The 19,964-nt window shown below is 38.0% G+C and overlaps 1 protein-coding gene across 1 annotated transcript in view; it reads left to right on the top strand.

The window, feature by feature from the left end:
* The window catches only part of CD2AP (CD2 associated protein), an 87,294-nt gene that overhangs the window by 45,398 nt on the left and 21,932 nt on the right, over positions 1–19,964 (top strand). The window contains 7 exon segments of the mRNA XM_050893442.1: positions 592–692; positions 5,214–5,334; positions 8,469–8,513; positions 8,516–8,652; positions 12,261–12,369; positions 16,359–16,450; positions 18,762–18,866. Of these exon segments, the coding sequence (XP_050749399.1) occupies positions 592–692; positions 5,214–5,334; positions 8,469–8,513; positions 8,516–8,652; positions 12,261–12,369; positions 16,359–16,450; positions 18,762–18,866 (710 nt within the window).

The raw sequence follows: 19,964 nt of genomic DNA, 5'->3' as shown, positions 1-19,964 counted from the left end.
GAGTTTTTTGCATTCACAGATAAAAATGAGTTTGGATTTTGAAATGTGAGCCAAGCAAATGTTAGCATTACCTCAGGTCTGTAGTTAGCCAGGCCTTTGTTAGAGGGCAGAAAGGCTATCGGCACTTCAGTGTTGTGCAGAACAAAACATGTGTTACTTCTTTCAGGATTGCTTAAAGACTGGAGGCTCAGACTTGCACGTTTTCTTCCAAGCAGGTGCTAACACTGCAACTGGCAGCAGTTGTCATTCCTGCAGATTTTGGTCAGGAAATAGCTTGAAAAATCATTGTAGTGGGGATTTATCTGACTTGCTTGTGTCAACATGTTTTTTATAGCATGTTGGTAATTGGCAGTGTAATGTTTGTTTGTAATCGGCAGTCTGCGAAGCTGGATCATTTTCAAGCTCTGTCTAAGATGTGGCTTGCTAGCCTGAAGTGACACAAGCAAACTGGAAAACCAGCAGGAAAAGCTACATAGCTTTTTGGGATGGTTTGTGGGTCTTCTGGTCAGATTTGATCCTCAGGAGCTGAGTGTAGGAAAACCTAGTTTTCCTTTGCAAGCGTTCTTACTTTTGCCATTTCCCTTGAATCAGGGTCCAAGAAGCGGCAGTGCAAAGTGCTCTTTGAATACATCCCGCAGAATGAGGATGAGCTGGAACTCAAGCTGGGGGATGTGATCGACATCAATGAAGAGGTAAGCTGTTTTACAGAGCTGATTGTCTCTTTATGTGGCCAAAAGTCAAATTGTTTTTTTGGCTTATTACTTGAATTACAAGGATGTTGGAAAAATAGCATGGGAAGTAGTGTTTTTGAATCTAAAGCTAATAGTTTAGGAGTTCTTTCTTCAGGATCTAATCCTAAATCAATGAATGCTAGACGTTTAGGGGAAGTATTTGACCATCGCAGCAATAAATTGTGATCTGTTACACAGATTCCTCTTTCGAAAGACTTTCACAGTTCTTTGGCCCTGTCTATATGATCCTTGTTTTTAGGATGCTTATGCTAAAACAGTTTGACCAGTTGCCTTTAAGTTGACATACTCTAACTTGGTTTAGGTGAAAAATGTTATTTGACCTGAGTTTCCAGTTTCATGCTTCCTTTCAAACTCATTGGAGCTTTGAACTAATAGTAACAGTATTGAGCATAGAAGCCTGTACCTGTAGTACAATATACTTCAACCCACTTGCACAAAAATATGGAGCAGACAAATGCACTCAACAACATGTTATTATTTCTATTGCCTTCCTTTTCCACTGAGTAAGAAATACAGTTAAAGATATGTCTTGATGTTCAGACTTCGATGGCAATGGCCCCAAAATATTTGAGTGGGGGTTTGGGGTGAGGTTTTCTTATCTTTTCCTACCTGCATGCTTTCTTGGTATCTGTTCCGTTCAATAGCGACTTGTGTTGTGAGAGGCTTGAATATGTGGGAAGAGTGTCTCTTGAGAGTGAAATCTGTCAGGGAACCTGTGGAAAAGACCAGAGCAATCGTGGAAGGAACCTTTTCAGAACTAGGTGGAAGGCTTCTGCATGGCATGCTCTAACCTTCACTGGTGGCATCTCTTCTTACTACCTCCCTGAGGGTCTGAGGAAGAAGATTGAACCTTTCTTTCTAGCCATGTGTCTGGTGGTGCTTTTTAAGTAGCTTGATGAGATTTGTGTTTTTCACATGCATGACCTCGTTTGAAGAGAGTGCTAACTCTCCAGGATCCTGGCAGTTGCCAGGAAGGACTTTCCATTCTCCTAGCAAGGAAAAGTTATGCTTTTAGATGCATTTGCACTAATGACTTCTAGAATTTGTTCTCTTTGAATAAACAGAGCAAGTGACTTGTAAAACCTGCTCATTAAAATCACAGTTTCATAAATACCATTGTGTGTGGGTGTTTTGTAAAGGAGTGCTCCTGGATAACCTCACCAGTTTAATTTGTGGATAGTGCCTGTACACAGCAGTCATGACATTGAATAGTCCAACGTAAGCATTTACAAGAGATAGCATGTGCAGTAAACTGTTGCGGAAGCTGCCGTTTCGGATTGCACATGTCAACATCTGGAATTATTTTGGGAGGGGTGTTCAGTGTGATGTATCAGAGATGACCAAATAACCAAACAGAATGAAAAGATCAAAGTATTTCCTCATCTGGTTTCTTAAGGAAACATGGATTTTATTTTATTCTTTTAAGTTTTTTTGGTCAGTCCCTATGCTTCTTCCTTTCCTAATGATTTGAAAATACATATTTGTAGTACCCAGCCTTTGTTACTTCTGAGAAAAACTGTTAATCAAATTTTTTGGCAAATGCTACTAGGCAGAAAAGTACTGCAGCTAACTATTAGCACAGAGCTGTTTGCACACTGGTTTTATGGTGGTGTAGAATAGACCTGACAGGTGTAGGCTAGGTCTGCTTCACAAAACTGCACTGATGGACCAAAAATGTGAAGAATGGTAGAAAATACTATCCATTGGTTGTGCAATATGCTGGGATAACTTGTATTACGTAATTTGTCTTCACTACTGTGAGACGATTTGCTTCCATTTATATATAAAAGGTGATATTTATATATATGCAGATAACTCATAACTGTTACTTCAAGGAAAGATCATTTGGTCACTTTTTTTAATGAAGAAAATAAGGTAAAATCAGCTCCATAAGGGGATCAGTTCTACCCGTTACCTGAGAATAATTCAGTATTTAGCCCTTGCAATTTATAAGTTGAAAGGTAAATAAATTTCATAAATTGAGTAACAATTGACACTACTGATCGTGAAATCAAAGGTGGAGGCAGATGGGTTCAGAAATTAAATGGCTAATATTGAAGAGAGCAGGCTACAAGGGTCAGAAGTAGCTTTTAGGGAAGAAGACCCTTGTGCTATGCGCTGGCTGAATCCGCAGGGTTTTTTATTTACAGAACATGTGGGTTTTACATCCAAAATACATGCACAAAGTGCACGTGATAACTGTATCATTGCTCTAAAACTTTTGTTTCTCCTTTATATCTCCCCCACTCCTGTCAGATACAGCCTAAATAGCAGATTTATTTTTGTAGGATTATATTTGTAGTATTTGCATGCTATGTTATCAAGCGTAATTGAAATTCATATGACTCCATTAGTGGAGTTTTTATTTAAAAAAAAAAAAAAATCAGATTGGCAAAACTGTTTGTTTCAGCCTTTTCTTTTCCCCTTTGTTTAGAAGTCTGAGTTTTCATCATCTTATAGAAATAAGTTGATAGAATTCACACTCAAAAAAAGTATTGATGTGTGTACCAGAGCTGTAACTCCCTCTTGTGGGAATTGTATCATGTGGTAAGATTTTGAAATGGAAGATAAGAGTTCTGAAATTGTCATGTATGTTGCTAGTGCCCAGAGATGCACAGATGCTCTCCACGAAAGCGTGTAGGACTCTCTTAACCTGTTTTTTAATGTTGATTAAAGATACCTTTTCTAGTAATACAGTTTGTATACAGTCAGGTTTTTTAAAAGACAGCGTGGTGAGGAGGCTGGAGCAAGTACGCTCAAGAAATTTTTGTTTTATTCCTGACTGTCTGTGAACTGGCATTGCTTTGCCTTGCAAGTTTGTAAAGTGCTTTGCTGACCTTATTTCTTGGCAGAAGAATAAATGGATGCTCAAGTAGCTTTCTGTATCGTAAGCATTAAAAGCCCCTTTCTCATGGCTCTTGGGTGTAGTATGCGTGAGTCAAGGCATTTGAATTTTAGTTTTCTGTAACGTATTATGTAAAGCACGAGGCGCTGGAGCCTGGTCAGCACTTGTCAGTTATCTATGCTTAAAATTTATTTCAGAGGACCAGACTCTGAATTTGAACCATCCACAGCAAAGCTATATTTGAGCACCAGGATGTCTTTAAAAATAACAGTGCTCTTTTCATTGCCTGTCTGTCTCTGTAGCTGCCAGGTTTTGCATGCATTCTGCTTGCCTGGAGGTAGGCTAGTGTTTAAAAACTATGCCTGTGTGTCAGGCATAGTGACCTACAAAACAAGGCTAAAAAAAGATAATGTAAACAACTGCTGGTTTGTTTTTCTTCCATGTTGCTTTTCTTTCTTATCTAAAAACAGCATTCCAGCCCCCAAACAGAGCAACTGAAATACTTGAAATATTTATCTTAATTATAGTTTTTAAATAGTGCTCATTAGGCAAATATACTCGATTTATTTAAGACATTTTGAAAACTGTTCGTAAATTTGAAGAGCGCAGTTCTTCCTCAATCTTCTGGCATTGTTTTACACTGTCAGCTACGCGTGCCCAGCTTTTGCGTGTTCTGCTTTGGACCGTGGGGTATTCCTGATAAACGTTCCATTAAATTTTAGAGTATTGCAGTGTAAATGATGCACCAGGAGTCCAAGCACATAACTGAGCATTAGAGTCATTATGTTCCCTAATTCCTGAACAGGTTTATTTCCAGTGCAAAAACGAGTTGTTTTGTGAATAGCAAAGCCAACAAAATTTGACATCCCACAGACTTCTATCCTTAGGACTGACAAAATCCTCATGCGTCTCGGCTACCTTCGTCAGCTGGTCAGCTCTGATGGGAAGTGTCTGTACCTTCTGACACATCTAGAGCTAGGTGTATGCTGTTCAGCCAGTTGCCTCCTGCTAGAAGGAATGAACAGCTTAGTTTCCCATTACTCTGTGATATCCTTAAGGATTTTTCTCTGTTCTACCTAACATTATCTGTAGAAATTATATCTTTGAAACTTGTGTCTTTTGATCAAAATTGTTTGAAGCTGCTCAATGGATACGAGGGCAGTGGGAGTAGGACTGGTGGAAACTGGACAAGACAGAGGAAAAGACACATGGACAGCAAGAATACATAAAAATTTCCTTAGAAAGCCAGGTTAAAAGTTGCATCTTTATTCCATAAACAGTTTAATATTTTCTTCTTCTGTTTGATGTGTAATGCCTGTTATTCTGTCTTACCTTGAGAAAGTTGATGAACATTTGGTGCTCTTCTGGATTAATTGTCATGGGGCTAGTCTAATGTTTCAGGATCGTTGCTGTAGTGATAGAAGTGACTGTAAATTATTTTCTTGCTTTTCTTTTTGCCTGCTGTTTCTACATCTTTGGTAGGTTTCTTTAAAGAGAAATCATGGTCATTTGAACTTTCCCAAAGTTGTTTGTAGAGTTTTATAAGTGAAGTATGGATGGAATTGATAGGAATTACCTTTTGCTTTATTGGTAATGTGCAAAATATTTCTATGCAGGTAGAAGAAGGCTGGTGGAGTGGAACGCTAAATGGCAAGGCAGGGTTGTTTCCTTCAAACTTTGTGAAAGAATTGGAATTGACGGATGATGGAGAAACACAGGACACTCTGGATGACACAGGTGGTATTCTGTTTGTTGTAAACCCTTAGCAAAGTCATTTCAGATCTCGGTATAATTTGGAGTATTATGGTTGTAGTACAACAAAAGCTGTAAAGAATTCAAGCTTCCTAAGAACGCTTAAGTATTTGATTTCATTCTAGAAAATATTGATGCTGAGTATGAAGATACCTGTCTTGCTCCCAATACACTTCTAATAAAATTGCAGTCAAGGTCTTGATCTTGCAAATGTATATTCTGTATTTTATCACTAGAAATTTCATCATATTCAGAGTTGAGCTTTTTTCAGTATTGGATATAAAATTATTCTTCTGTTTAATAGCTTTTTTCCCAGTCTTATTCTCACAGACATGAGTTCTTTAACATGGAAAACTTCAGTGTTTAACCATGTCAGTTGAGAATGAAAACTTGAATTGAATCAAAACAGTATAGAGAGCCTCAACTTAAAATGAATCCTGGGAAGGGGGCCCTGGTTCTTTATTATGTTTTAATCTAACAATACAATGTTTTTAAGGCAGTATTTACATTTAGCCATTCCTTTGTGGTTATGACAGCATAGCTCAGGCAGAAGCAGACGGTCTGTGGCTAAACAGTAATTAAGTGATAAGTGGTGCCAGGCAGGTGCATGCTTTACAGGCAATTACTTTGTTCCCTTGAAACTGTACTTTAGAAGCATTCTGTCTATGAAGACCTGTTTGAAGGCTGGAGACTTGTGATACACTGCTGGAATGGGAATGTTCTTTGGGAACACGAGTTAATCGATGCTTAAAGACAGCTGTGTAATGTTCAAGGGAAAAAAGTGATTTTTTTTTTTTTTTTCTTCTTCTTGTAGTAATATGCACCCTCATTTACAAGATATTCAGTATTTATTGTTTCTAACAAGGGTTTGCTCAGAGGTAGGAAAGAAAAGTCTGGCTTGGATTTTTTTTTTTGGTAAATTGTGGAAATAATTGCAGTAGCGTAAAGCAAAAGTTGTTTGACTTGAGCAGTCCCAAATAGCTCAGTGGCTGTCTCCTTGGAGGTCAGGTTCCCTGATGTCATGGTTTAACCCCAGCCAGCAGCTAAGCACCACACAGCCGCTCCCTCACTCCCCCCCGCCTCCCAGTGCATCCATCCGGGAGGAGAATCGGGAAAGGAGGTGAAACTCATGGGTTGAGAAAAGAACGGTTTAATAACTAAAGTAAAATAGAATACGAACAATAATAATAATAATGAAATATAATAGTACTAATAGTTGTAATGAAAAGGAATATAACAAAAAAGGGGAGGAGGGGAGAGAGGAAAAAAACCCAGTGACGCACAACGCAATTGCTCACCACCCACTAACCGATGCCCAAGCCGTGATCCGCCCCTCCTGGCCAACTGCCCCCTGTTTATATACTGGGCATGACGTTCTATGGTATGGAATATCCCTTTGGCTGGTTCGGGTCAGCTGTCCTGGCTGTGCTCTCTCCCAGTTTCTTGTACACCTGCTTGCTGGCTGAGCATGGGAAACTGAAAAAAAATCCTTTACTTAAGGTAAGTGCTACTTAACACACTGATGTTCTAGTTGTTGCTATCAAGATTATTCTCACACTAAATCCAAAACAGCACTGTACCAGCTACTAAGAAGAGAATTAACTCTATCCCAGCCGAAACCAGGACACCTGAGTTTAGTGGGATCTAGTGAGATGAATTTACAAATGGATATGTGTTGGTCTTAATTCCTGAGTGCTGAGATCAGTGGAACTGAACAGTAATTTGGAGTAATTGTATTTTCTGTCAGTAACTAACATGTTATGATTTTCAGCCCCTCACACCCCCAGGGGTTATATTTAGTCCTCAGTACTTTCACAGTGAGGATCTCGGGTATCTGCTAGTTCTCTCCTCACTCCTGCGAAACAGTAAATGCCCCATTCACTGAGCTGTAGTCTTTCAAACGTGCAACCTGGACTTTCGTCATCAGTGAAATGTCTAGCTATCCTTTTAGATATCTTAAGAGGGATATAACTAAGTGAAGAGAAACTCGGTTGAGAAACAGTGAGACACTGAAGGCAAGAGCTATGTAACTTCACGGTATTATCAAAGCACCATAAATTTATGGTAGAGGGAAGAGGCTTTAATCTTTATTGCAATTCCCAGGCATGCATACACTGAAAAGAACTTAACTGAAAGGCTAAAAGATGTGGAGGCTATTTTGAATTTGGTTTATAAAAGTTGTCTGTTTTCACATGACTGTCTCCTGGAATTCTGCACGTGGAAGTAGTTTACCCATGAAACTAGCTTGTACGTTTTAACAGATTTGATTGTAACTTAAAAAAAAAAAAAAAGTCTTAAAAGCTCCTAACACCTAAATTAAGTTCTTCTCTGAACTACGTTTTTTGGGGGTGGATAAATGTAGTCCCTTAAAACTGAAACATTAATCTTAATTTTTCTTAAATGTTTAATATTAAACATTTTTCTTGATTTTTATTTAACAGGTAATCTTAAATACTTGTGTTATCTACCGGTGATTAATCTCAAACAACTACATCTGATTTGAATGCTGAACTCATTTTAAATAGGTTTTAAGTTATCAGGTTAAAAAGGTATTTAAATAAATTTGCAAGAAACTCTTTTCAGGTATTTTTGATAATGCATTTGAGCAATAGGAAGATTTCACTTTGGTGCCTTGAGAGGCATCACTCTACTACTGAAACACTTTTTTCCTGTGGCTGTTGAAACATGGTAGGACTCATTATGGACCTTTATTGTTTATTGCTTTCAGCAGCTATAGCTGTGCAAATGACACGCTTTTAAATGTTGGACTAAAAACACGTCTTCAGAGAATGCATAAGTAATGTTTCATAAAACTAATGGAAAACATTGACGTTAGCAGACTGGAGCCTGAGTGATAATTGAAATAGCAAGAAATATTAGTGATCTCATGACTTAGTTGCCAGAGTATTCAGTGCAATACTGGTGTCATTTCAAATGGTCTTATGTTAAATAGACAACTAGAACAAATGTGAGGTATTACGGCTACAATAAGGTTCCTAGAAAAGCTGTTTAGTAAGAGCAGTGCACACAGCTGTGTTGCTTCCACTTTTTCTCCCAGAAGAGCAAATAAATAACTTCAGATATTAAAACAACTTTTTCTTTCTTTTTTTTACTTTCAGAGTCTGTTTTCAGTGGTTCTACCTCACCTGTGGCCTCTCCAGGAAATGGAGTGAACCTGGATCTGGACCAGCACAGCCAAAGAAAATCAGAGGTATTGGGTTTGGAGATATCTTTAAAGAAGGCTCAGTGAAACTTAAAACAAGATTATCCAGTAATGAATCAGAAGATAAAAAGCAAGATAAGGTTTGTAGCGGTTCATATTGTTATTTTTGGGTTTCCTGTAAAAATAATTTAAAAGACGTGGAATCTGAAGATGTAGTATATTACAGATGCTGAATACACTGGCCATTTTAAAATTTGTCCATGTTGTTCCATAATCAGACCATAATCACCTCATAGGGCTCTTGCCTGTAAAACAAAACAAACCCCCTCAAACTTCTTTCATAGTAAATTATATTTAACATTGATTCCAAAAGGTCTATTCAAATGTCTTGGTATTTAAAACGTTAGAGAGCGAAAACCAAGCTGATATTAAAAATTGTCGTTTCAAAGCCATGTGGTGTAAGGCATAATAACTTCTTGAACACATCTACAGTACGAGGTCTCTCGTAGTTCTCTTTGTAACAGACTTTGTATATAGTCTGGGACAAGACTGGTAAGTCTTCCTATACAAGTTAAACTTCGCCTTTAAAACAAGGAATATTTTGGAGTTTCTTTAGCTTTTGGTTTGGGTTTTTTCCCAAGTTTTGGTGAATGTTGAGATCCGTAATGACGGTTGACACCTAGAACAGCAATGTAAATGTCCTTCAGTGATTGCTGCCAAGCTTTGGGCTTTGGTGGTGTCTTAGGTTAATGAGCTACATAAAATGCTGATTGTGTAAGCCTGAAAAATACTGTTCTACAGTTTTGCATCTTCTTTCATTTTCTTTTCCCTCTTTTTTATGAGTGAGTGGGAAAAGGAGCACTTTTATTCTCTGTATCAAACTTAAAGCTTAGGAGAGAGCAGATAATGTGATGATAGTGGAATTGCTTTAGTTTGAGTTTTATTTTGATCTGAACCCGAGAGCACTCTTACCCCGTGGAAACACAACAGCGATGCTCAGTCCTTTGTCTTGAACTTATGCATATTTTATACCAAGTGCTTATATATGGATTTTCAGCTTTTGATAAATTAAAGACAGCTGAGATAGTCCAGTGCTTCAGTTTTTACTCAGGTGATCAATTCAAGAAAGCTTTTTAATCCTTTGTCCAATTTCAATTTTTTTTCTGTGGGTTATGGTCATTAATGCTGTTTTGCTGACTGATTTGCTTTCCTCTGCTGCCATGGAAATAATTGTAATGGTGTAGAGCAAAAGGTGGGGCAAGTCCCTGGGAAGAGGGTGGGGACAGAGACTTCCCTGAATGTGTTTTCCCTTGGTAGCAGTGCTAAGAGCAATGCTCATCTACCTGTAGACATGGTGTGTGTCCTCTTTGTTTCTGGTCCAGTCAAAACTGAAAACGAAAGTTACAAGTGTGTTGCCTTCTGTTTAAGCCCCAGGGAATGTTATCTCCTAAGGAAGATGATGTTCAGCCTGGAGAAGAGAAGGCTCTGGGGAGACCTTATTGCATCCTTTCAATATATAGATGGAGAGACACCTTTTACCGAGGCCTGTAGTGACAGGACAAGGGGCAATGGTTTTAAACTGAAAGAGGGTAGATTTAGATTGGACATAGGGAAGAAATTCTTTATGGTGAGGGAGTTGAGACACTGGAACAGGTTGCCCAGAGAAGTTGTGGTTGCCCCGTTGCTGGAAGTGTTCAAGATCGGGTTGGACGGGGCTTTAAGCAACCTGATCTTAGTGAAAGATGTCCCTGCCCACGCAGGGTGGTTGGACTAGATGATCTTTAAAGGTCCCTTCCAACCCAAACCATTCTATGATTCTGTGAAGGCACAGTGACTTTCCTTGGTTCTCTCCAGGCTTTGTGCCTTGAAGTAGGAGCCTGTGGGATCACTACATCTTCATGTGAATGCTGTTAGATTAGGGTTTCAGGACCTAGCTTTCAATTTACTTTCTTGTCATGTTTCCCTTCTTCCTACCTTGTAACTTGGGAGTATAAAGAGCCTATCTGAAATATGTTCAATTAATGTGAAGTCTGCTCAGACATTTTGAATTGTTATTTGGCTGTGTATAAACACTAAAATATGTTGGCGCTCTGTTTTGTTGGTTGGCTTGTCTGGAAAGTTGTTGTAAGCCGTTTCTCAGCAAGAGGGGAAATGAAGTGAGAAAACATTTTGCATAGCTTAAAGACAATGAAATAAACAGTTGAGTTTAGCGCTTAATATTCCACTTACACTTGTTGCCAAAGTCATCCCAAAAGTGGACAGACTTACAGAACAACATGGAGAGCCCTAGGGAGATAATTCTCATGAAGGTCTTGTGAAAATGGATGGCTTCTTTGGATTTGTGCTCAACTTGCTTTGGAGTTAGGTGGAGGGATGCTGGAAGGGCATTCTCAGTCGTTAAGCCAGTAAGGAAAAAAGCCGTCATCAGGAAACTCTAGAGTAGAGAGGGCTTTTTTCCCTTGGGGAATTCGGAGACTGTTCAGCACAGGAAGGCTGAGCACTGATGGATCTGAAGTGCTCAAGAGTATATATGTTCCTGCAGGAAATATTTTCAACTGGTCCCAGCATCCTGCCTGGACTCAGGCTATTTATACCCCGCCTGCCTAAACTTCCTCTCGTACTTCTAATTGCATCTCGTTTTGGAAGGGGGAAATATAGAAAACTGTTTCCATGTTGGACTTGTTTAATCTCATAGGTGGGTTATTTTAGTGCTTCCTTCATATAGCATTCTGGAGTGAGTTAAATTGCATATGTACTCCAAGACCATCCCAAGTGACCATGAATTCCTCTATGGTATGTCAGAGGTACCAAACACCAGCCCACAGGCATCATCTGTCTGGTTTTAAGGAGAGTAAATCTCGTTTCTTTGACAGTAGAAAGTCTGCAAAGTTTAACTGTGAATGAAAATGAACAGAGTAACTAAAGGCAATGGGATTTTTCACATCAGTAACACTATTAGGGCTGCTCAGGTAAGTACTGACTGTAAGATCATGTTCTATGTTTGTAGCTCATAGGGCTGTGAAGAAGTGGATGCAGCTGAAGCTGTCTGAATCTTCCTGGCAGCTCAGCAAGTCTCCTGGAGGAAAAAAAAAAAAACAACAAATATTGGAACAACTATTTTGATTGGATGTTAACTCTGAAACTTGTTACTGGTTGCAGTGCCTCTGTGGTTTTTTTGGTTCAGGAGAAATCTCGAGTGACACTTATCTGTTCTGTTCGGTACGAATTGCTAAGAGTGAAGGGAAGCTGAGACAGGTTTTCATGTGCTATTACATTTGTCTGAGTAGTTACAAACTGATTGCCTCTTCAGTTGAGGTAGTGTATGGCTACTGAATATTCCTGCTTTATTCCAGTGCAAAGTAAGCGTGGTCAGTGAGTTACTTTCAGCAGAGCTGTTAAATAACTGCTTCTGTTCTGCGCTGGAGGAGGCAGTTTTCAGGATAATGGAAGAGTAACACTTGGAACTGCTGAAATACGATTGCAAAAATGTATCTGGCAATGTCCTGAGATTGGCTTCCAATTTGAAAGCTGTGCTCTGTCTTTAATCAGTAGACAAAATTCTAATTGCAGTGGCTGTAATGAAGTAACTACAGTAAGTTAAGTACTTAATGGGAAAGCTCACTGAATCTCTTGGAGATGGTCATTTGCATCATCTCAGCTAATGAAGACCTGAGTATTTTCTGTAGCCTAATCAACACTAAAACTCATAAAGAATTTTTGTTAACAAAGTTCTCTTTCGTTCATACAGCCATTACTTAACCATCCCCCTGGAACAAAGCTAATTCATTTTCCCAGTACAACAAAAACTGAAAACTCATCAGAAGTAATAAAATCAGAAGCTGAAAGTAAACCAAAAGGTAAGGTTGATGGAAGTTTACATCTATTACTTGGTAGTCCTCTCTAGAGCAGTATTTGGTTGTCAAATTTTTTTGTGTTAAAATCTTAATCTTTTGTGTATACTGGGTTTTTGTGTAATGTTTGAGAAGTTATGCAAATGCAAAAGAGTCGAAAAGAATTTTTGCTTGCATTTCTGTGGAAAATGAATCAAAAACATTTGTAGGGTTGTCTCCCAGAACAAAATAAGGCTGGGGTTTGGAAGTTTTATTGTAGCAGTCCCTTTGCATTCATTTGCTATGTTAACATACTCAAACTGACTTACTTTCTGCCTAGCTTTTAGTGTTCAGATGGGATGCTGGAAACCTATTGCTATGGAACAGTCCTCTAACTCAATTTCTGTCCCTGGATTGTAGAAGTTACTTTCTAGGCTCAAGATTTACTGTGGAGTTGCTAGTGTGCTGTCGTAACTGTATGCGAAGTTTCTTGCATCAGAAGGTTGATGCTTATGTTTTGTTGAAGTCTGTTCCCTAGATAATCCAGTTCCATTGTGGTTCTGTTTATAATAACTTCTTTTTTATTTTTCTTTTTTATTATCTCTGAGAATTTATTACTTCATTTAACTACCAAATTGCATAGTTTTATCTAGAGAGATATTTTTAAGCCAACCCAAAACATCTTGTGGGAGTGCCAACCCCATATAAAAAATTAACTTCAATTATGTGATGTGTAGACAGCTCATTTTGCCTGGTTCCAGAGCAGACATTTTTTTGACTTCTGTATTGTAATTTCAAGTATATTTTTGTTTTATGTGGAAATACCTTATTTTGGTGTAAGTGGGTTGTTTTATATGGAATGCATAATTTGCAGAAATAAGAAAACTGCAACAAACAATTGTCTTTTTGCCTGTGTTCAGGAGTTTTGTGTAATCTAGCACAACAGGGCACTTGAAATGGCAGGTTTGTTAGAGCCCTAGTTTATCTGTATCTATAGCAGAATACAGGGCATTCCTGCCATTTTAGCCATATTTTGACTTTATTGAATTGGATAGCTATAAATAGCATTACCGTGTTTACAAGCAGCTGATTACTGTCAAGAAGGGTTTGATGTAATGGCTTGAGAGCAGTTAATACTTAAGCTTTGCCATTGCAAAGCATATATCAAAAGTTTGCGTACGATGCATTCGATGGAAGCTAATGCTTACTTGCAACTTTGAAATCTTTACTAAACTCCAAAATTGGGATAGTCTTGGGATCTTGCTTTTAAACCATCCCAGTGCTATTGCTGGAAGAGCCAGCAAGACAACGTGCAGCCCTGAGCATTGTGAAATTTGACTTGTCTAAAACTTTGCATAAAAATTAACCCAACTCTGCCTAAAAAATCTGAACTTTCAGTACTGAACAGTCAGAACATTTAGTATTTAGCTCTTTTCATAATTTCAGGTGCATCTCATGCTAAAAGCATAGAAATTGGACTAATCCAGTAGCCATGCTGAGTCTCTGCTCCCCAGAGAAATGAATACATCAGAGAGGAGCTTAAATATGGTAGTAATAGATGTTGTAGGAGAACATCAGTAGATAATAACTATAGACACTGTTTAAGAACATCTTATAACCTTTGGAAGAAAGCTTGGTTTTCTTCCTTAGTGTTTTTATTTTAATATAGACCATATTATAGTTTATATTAATCACCCTCAGTTATGAGAGAGCAAGTTTAAAATAAACTGTTCAATATGTTAGCAAATAAACAGAGATCTCTAAAATGTTTAGACTAGTGTGGCTTATTTTGGTGTGGCTCTGCTATTTCTGGGAAGCTTGTTTTGGCCTCTTGTGCAAGTAAGTAAAAATACTTTGTTAAAAAAAAAAAAAAAAGACAATTTGACCCCTCTTTCCCCCCATTATGTTAGAATACAACATCTGTGATTCCTGCTGCTGTATTGTTAGTCCTGGAAAAGATTCAATTTTAAACTACCTTTTATTAAAAATATTTACTGAAGTTCAGATTTACTCTTTTGTAAATACCATCCTAGATTTAAGTGCTGGAAAGTTATACTGGACTCTTTCTTCATCTTAACTACTGGAAGAATATCAAGCACACAAAATAAGATGCTGAAGTGGCAAATTGTACATACTCTTAATGTCCATGGCTGGGTTTCTCGGGCGGCGCTGACTGCTGGGGTTCACAGCCTGGCACATACGGGGAGCTTGGCAGTCGGCAGGGTGCAGGGCTCCCTGTGTCCAGCCTTCCTGGCAGCTGGAGCAGAGTGAAAGGTCCCGTTTCTGGCATGGTTTTCTGTCTGTTTTGGGACTTGCTGTATGTGAGGAGGGGAGGAGAGAAAAGAAGGATTGTTCAGCTGTACTGGCCAAATCCCCAGGCAGTAAGGAAATGCATGTATTTTTACAGAATCAGGACATATAGATATGTATTACACTTGTGTTACACTTATTCCCTACTAATGAATAAAATCCCTGAATTTGATGGATTTGTAGTGTACCTGATGAATTTTTTTTTGTCAGTGTGACTTTTTTTTTCCCCCCAGACCTCAATTTAAACATTTATCTGTTTGACATGGTTCTGCTTATGTCTCTGTAATTCTTCACAAACCACAATATAGTCAATATGTAGTTGAGCATTTTTGATCACTAGATAAGGCAGTAAAATAATGCAAGTTCTTGTACCTAGGATTACTCATGTGGCTACACATCTATGTCTATCTAGGTATCTATATATATCTGTCTCTTAAGCTTAGCATACTTTTGCATTTTAACATAGTGGTTGTCACTGACCAAGGTAGATTTTTTTTTTTTTTTTTAAATACAATTTGTGCATTTTTAACTAAAGATTTTTATCTTGATTAAGAAAAAATACAACAACAACAACAAAAAGATTCAACTGCAACTCACTCATTTTCTTACCATCCAGGAGGAGGCAGTCATTAAGACATGCAGATGATCCTAACGGTGACTTGAGGTTGTGCTGCGCTCTGACTGGGGGTTGATGCAGCTGCTCACCTCTGTGTGTTGTCAGTGCAAAATACCTGATAGGTTATGGCAGCACATTAGAGTCCTTTTTGTTTGCTTCCTCTTCCTTCATCTGTCAGATACAGAAATCCAGCCTTTTTATCTGCTAAATTATTTTAAATGTGCTGAGGTTAAAAAAGGTGCAAAAAACGCTTTGCAATTAAGACTTCTATACTAAGGTATTTTGGCCTTTCTCATGTTGTTTTTGTTCTAGCATGGGAAAGGAAAACAAATCCTCCTGCTTTTTCACCTGAAATCGTTATCACAATTTTAAATGGATTAGTTATTGAACTGTACCAAATGGAAAGAAAGGAATTATTCTCTCTGCTTTTGCAGAAGAGCCTGTGACTGTCTGAGTTGATCACTCAGATGAGCTCTAGTTTCAGGTGCTTAGCCAAGGGATTCCTTTGCTTCAGTTACTTGATTTCACAGCAGAATTTCAGCAAATGTGCTGCTTGGGTATTTGAAGTTTCTGTAACTGTACATGTTAATAAAGGATGTCACCTTGAAACAATTGCATGTATTTAATTAGTATTGCAAATGTGAAATTTAGATCAATTTTGAGAAAATATCATATAAACTCTCAATAAAAAGCTTGAAACCATTTTTGTCTGAAGTAGCTCAAAATTGAATATATAATGCTATGGGAAGGGTAGATAGGCTGTTGTAATTTTAGCTGAGTAGGCTCCTCTCTCTAAAGTCACAGCACCTGAATTAAGTTGCTGTTGTGGATAAAAATGTTTTAGAGCTTAAACTACTAACTTCGCAAAGATTTATCTCCATTGCTCTGTGAATATATAATCTTATTTTTCTTGTGATATGAATGACATAGTGAACACTTGTAAAGCAGTCTCAGATGGCTGGTCTAGAAGGGAAGTATGATTATAGTGTTAATTTCTGAGCTCTGCTTTCAGACAGCATAAGTGAGCTGGTATTATGTACGTTACTACCCATGGTATTCAAATGTAGTTAATTGTGCTGCTTTGTTTCAGCCAAGGAATATTGCAGGACAATATTTTCCTATGAAGGCTCAAATGATGAACTCAGCTTTAAAGAAGGCGAGATCATTCAAATAATCAGTAAGGTGAGATGTTCGGTCTGCTTTAACCATTTATATAGCTTTTGTGGATTTTGTATGGGTAGGTAATGTATGAAATGTGAAAGCAGGAGAGTCTGTGGGAGTAGATATTCCTGTAGACTGATTTGTCTCATGTGAGTCAACTCTTTGCTTCTGCACTCGGTGGAGATACAGATGTCCTTAAAGATCGTTCCAGAGTGGGAAGTTGTCTTAGATTCCTCAAAGGCCAGTCGGATCAGTAAACACCCAGTACCAAATGCCTTTTCACTGAGGAAATTGGAAAAGCTTTGCAAATAGCCCTTTTACCCTCAGAACTTTTACTTTTTCTCTGGTGATATATCAGGCTGACCTAGAGGTGGTGGTTGGAAAGTATTGTTGTGTCAAAAGGTGAGAAATTAAGATCTGTACTTAGTGATTTTGATCTAGGTATTATGAAAAAAACTGAGCAAATGTTTTCAGTAGGAGAATGAAGTCCACGTGTTAGAGATAACTTGGTATTTCAGAATAACCATACAGAAGTTAATGATACTGCTTGGCTATTTAGAGAAACATGATTATTTAGTTGAATGTTCTTATTTGTGTTCAATATTGAAAACACCTTTTTGAAAGGTTATTTTGTTGCAGAGATGGTTTTAAACAAGAAATGAACCTACCCATACTTAATTTCCCTGCAGTACTCTGCAGTCTTTCATTAGTTTATATGCTGTTATATTAAGGAATAATCACTTGCCTAAAAAAAGTGGAAAGCTGCTTTTTTTTTGTTTTCAGCTTTCACACAGTTGCAGAAGAAAAGTAACACTTTTTTTCTTTAGGAGGATTTCAAGTTTATGGAAAAGATGGCCACTTTTCTTAACAAGAAAATTGATATTATCAGTGTTATTGACTGTAATTACAGTGGAAAAAAGTAGTTATGGAAGGCACTTTTTTAAACGCGACAGCCCTTGCCCCATCTTCACTGAATCTCTTGCCTCTCTGTCCTCTTTAAACCAATTTACCCAAAGCATATGCTGGTCCAAACTGGAGTGAAGAAGAATTACCCAGAGCAGAGCTCTCCCTCCAAAACCATCTTCTGAAGTCTATTAATGTAGCTTTCAGGTGGCTGCCTCAGTCCGGGGTTTTGATTTTGCCAAGTGTTAAGGTATTTTTCTTTTAGCACGTACTCTTTGTGTAAAGCCTGTCCCCGTTGGCAATTTCTTTTGTTTGTTCTGCATATGATCATTTTCCATGGAGTTGTCTCTGACTTTCTAGCATGCCTCAGCACTGGCTAAATGAAGTTTAGCAATAGATGCCTTATCCCATTTACGATTGCACACTGTTCAGAAATTGGACTCTGTAGTACTTAATTGAAAGGGTGACGGAGGGAGAAATGAAAGAAAACTTCAGCAAACTTTTACTTTCCGCACTAATCACCTATTCAGGCCTTTTTCATGCCAATTCCTCGTTTAGTTTAATGTGAGGTGTGTTTTTTTTTTTTTTTTTAATTACTTTATATTTAATTTCCCCCCCTCTCCTTTACCTGTTCAGTGTCTCAGCTGAACTGAGTGCTGAATTGTCCTTTTTGTGTACTGAACTTTGGGATGAACTACTTATGTGCCACTGTTAGCAGCACCATCAGCAGTAATCCACTTGAACTTGCATGCAGGAGTGACATCTGCAGTACTTTGGGTCTGAGGCACAGAGGAAAGCTGTTATTTATGCTGCTAAAATATTCAAATAACATCATGCTTTCTGTTATGGACAAACTAAGGCCTTGATCCAGCAAGATCATGTAAGAGATTTCTGTGCCACTGAATTAATTCTCCATTATTTTATTTTTCTTATGTCTTAATGTGGTTATTTTTTCCCTTAGTAGGATATATCCTCTTGCTTCTTCACCCTTTTCAGACCAGTGGACCTGATCAATCACATCAGAATCACTTTTATTTAGTAGAATTGTGTGTTACTTCAATGACACTTCAAGTATTTACTGAATAAGCTGCTGGTCAAGGAAGCTGAGAATATTTAATATTGTGCATTGGGTCATAACTGGATTTGTGTACTTTCCTTCCCCTTGCAGATCTTATCCTTGTACCCTTATATATGATGTAATATCATTTCATCTTGCTTTTTAGAAAACAAACAAAAAGTGACCAAACCTGATCTGATCTGTAGCTGTTTCCCCTTGCTAAGCTGGCCAAAGTATTCCTCTTACAAACGTGATATTTCAGACAAGCAATTATGTTATATTGTGGGTAAAAGCAAAAACATTGTTCCTGTAACTGTATCTGTTCTGAGGGAGAAGTAAATATTGATTGAAATGTCCTGTTGTTTATTTTAGGACACTGGAGAGCCAGGCTGGTGGAAAGGAGAACTCAATGGTAAAGAAGGAGTCTTCCCAGATAACTTTGCTGTTCAAATACAAGAGTCTGATAAAGACTTCCCTGTAAGTTCTTACATGTGTCATTTAGTATAACAAAAAAGTATTGATGGAAATGCAAAGAATAAAAGACTTCACAGCACATTATGCTGCTTAAAATATCATTACAACTGTGGCAGTTTTTAACTTCATCTTGAATTAGCTATATCAAAGAAGAAAGATTTAAAGGTTAATGTTTGTGTTTAAACTTCTTAAATATTAATCTGAGGCATACGTTTCGAGATTAACTGTAATTAATGAGGATGATTAGGTCATATAGAAAAGGATATAGTTCTGATAACATGGTGTTATGTGTAACTGGTTACTGAATTAAACCCTTACTGTTTTGAAAGGAGATAAGCAGTCGGTCTCTTCCATCTGTAGTCCTGTAATTGCAAAATGCTGAATGACCCTTGTGGGACCGACTGGGATTTTTCCATGTTAAGACTTGCCAGTAGGTTGCAGTGCGTGAAGGATAATCTTTGGATGGGATCTAGAAATATTTTTTTCACCATCTCGTGTGCTAACTTGTAGAAATTCATGTTTTCATGTGGTACTCCATGGTCCTGTAATTCTGGTTCTTATTTTATAATTTTTTTGTTGAGATTAGTGTGGTGTTTTGGTTCTGACAAGTTTGTGTAGCAAAGATGGTTGTGTTAATTCACAAATGTACATCATCCCCAGATGGGACGGATTCAGCTCCAGATCAGGACATCTAAATGGTGAAGCCTGTATGTCAGCAGAACAGAGTTTCAGAGTTTCATAGTAGTTTAGTGCCATTTGGTCTGGAATTGGAGACATTCACAGAGGATTGCTAGATACAACCTGACAGTTATTAACTTAGCATTTAACCCCAGTTACTTAACATACACAGAAAGTCTAGTTACTCCAAGTCAGCGTTTTCTTTTCAAATTGATTCTCAGCTTTGCAAGGATGGCATAAACACGGTAACATACAGCTGACTTGATTTGAGGGGTGGGTGGGTAGTATCACTCTTTTGCAATACAGAATTGCTCCCTTGAGAGAGAGAAAAAAATTATTCTTTTCTCTAGACAGACCTTGCTTTGATCCTTTATTCTGCTTTGTGTAGTGGGTCTCAGTACAGGGATTCACCTTGCACTGAGC

Source organism: Gymnogyps californianus, chromosome 3 (genome assembly GCF_018139145.2).
Source record: "Gymnogyps californianus isolate 813 chromosome 3, ASM1813914v2, whole genome shotgun sequence".
Lineage (NCBI taxonomy): Eukaryota > Metazoa > Chordata > Aves > Accipitriformes > Cathartidae > Gymnogyps > Gymnogyps californianus.
This window is presented reverse-complemented; position numbering and strand designations above follow the sequence as displayed.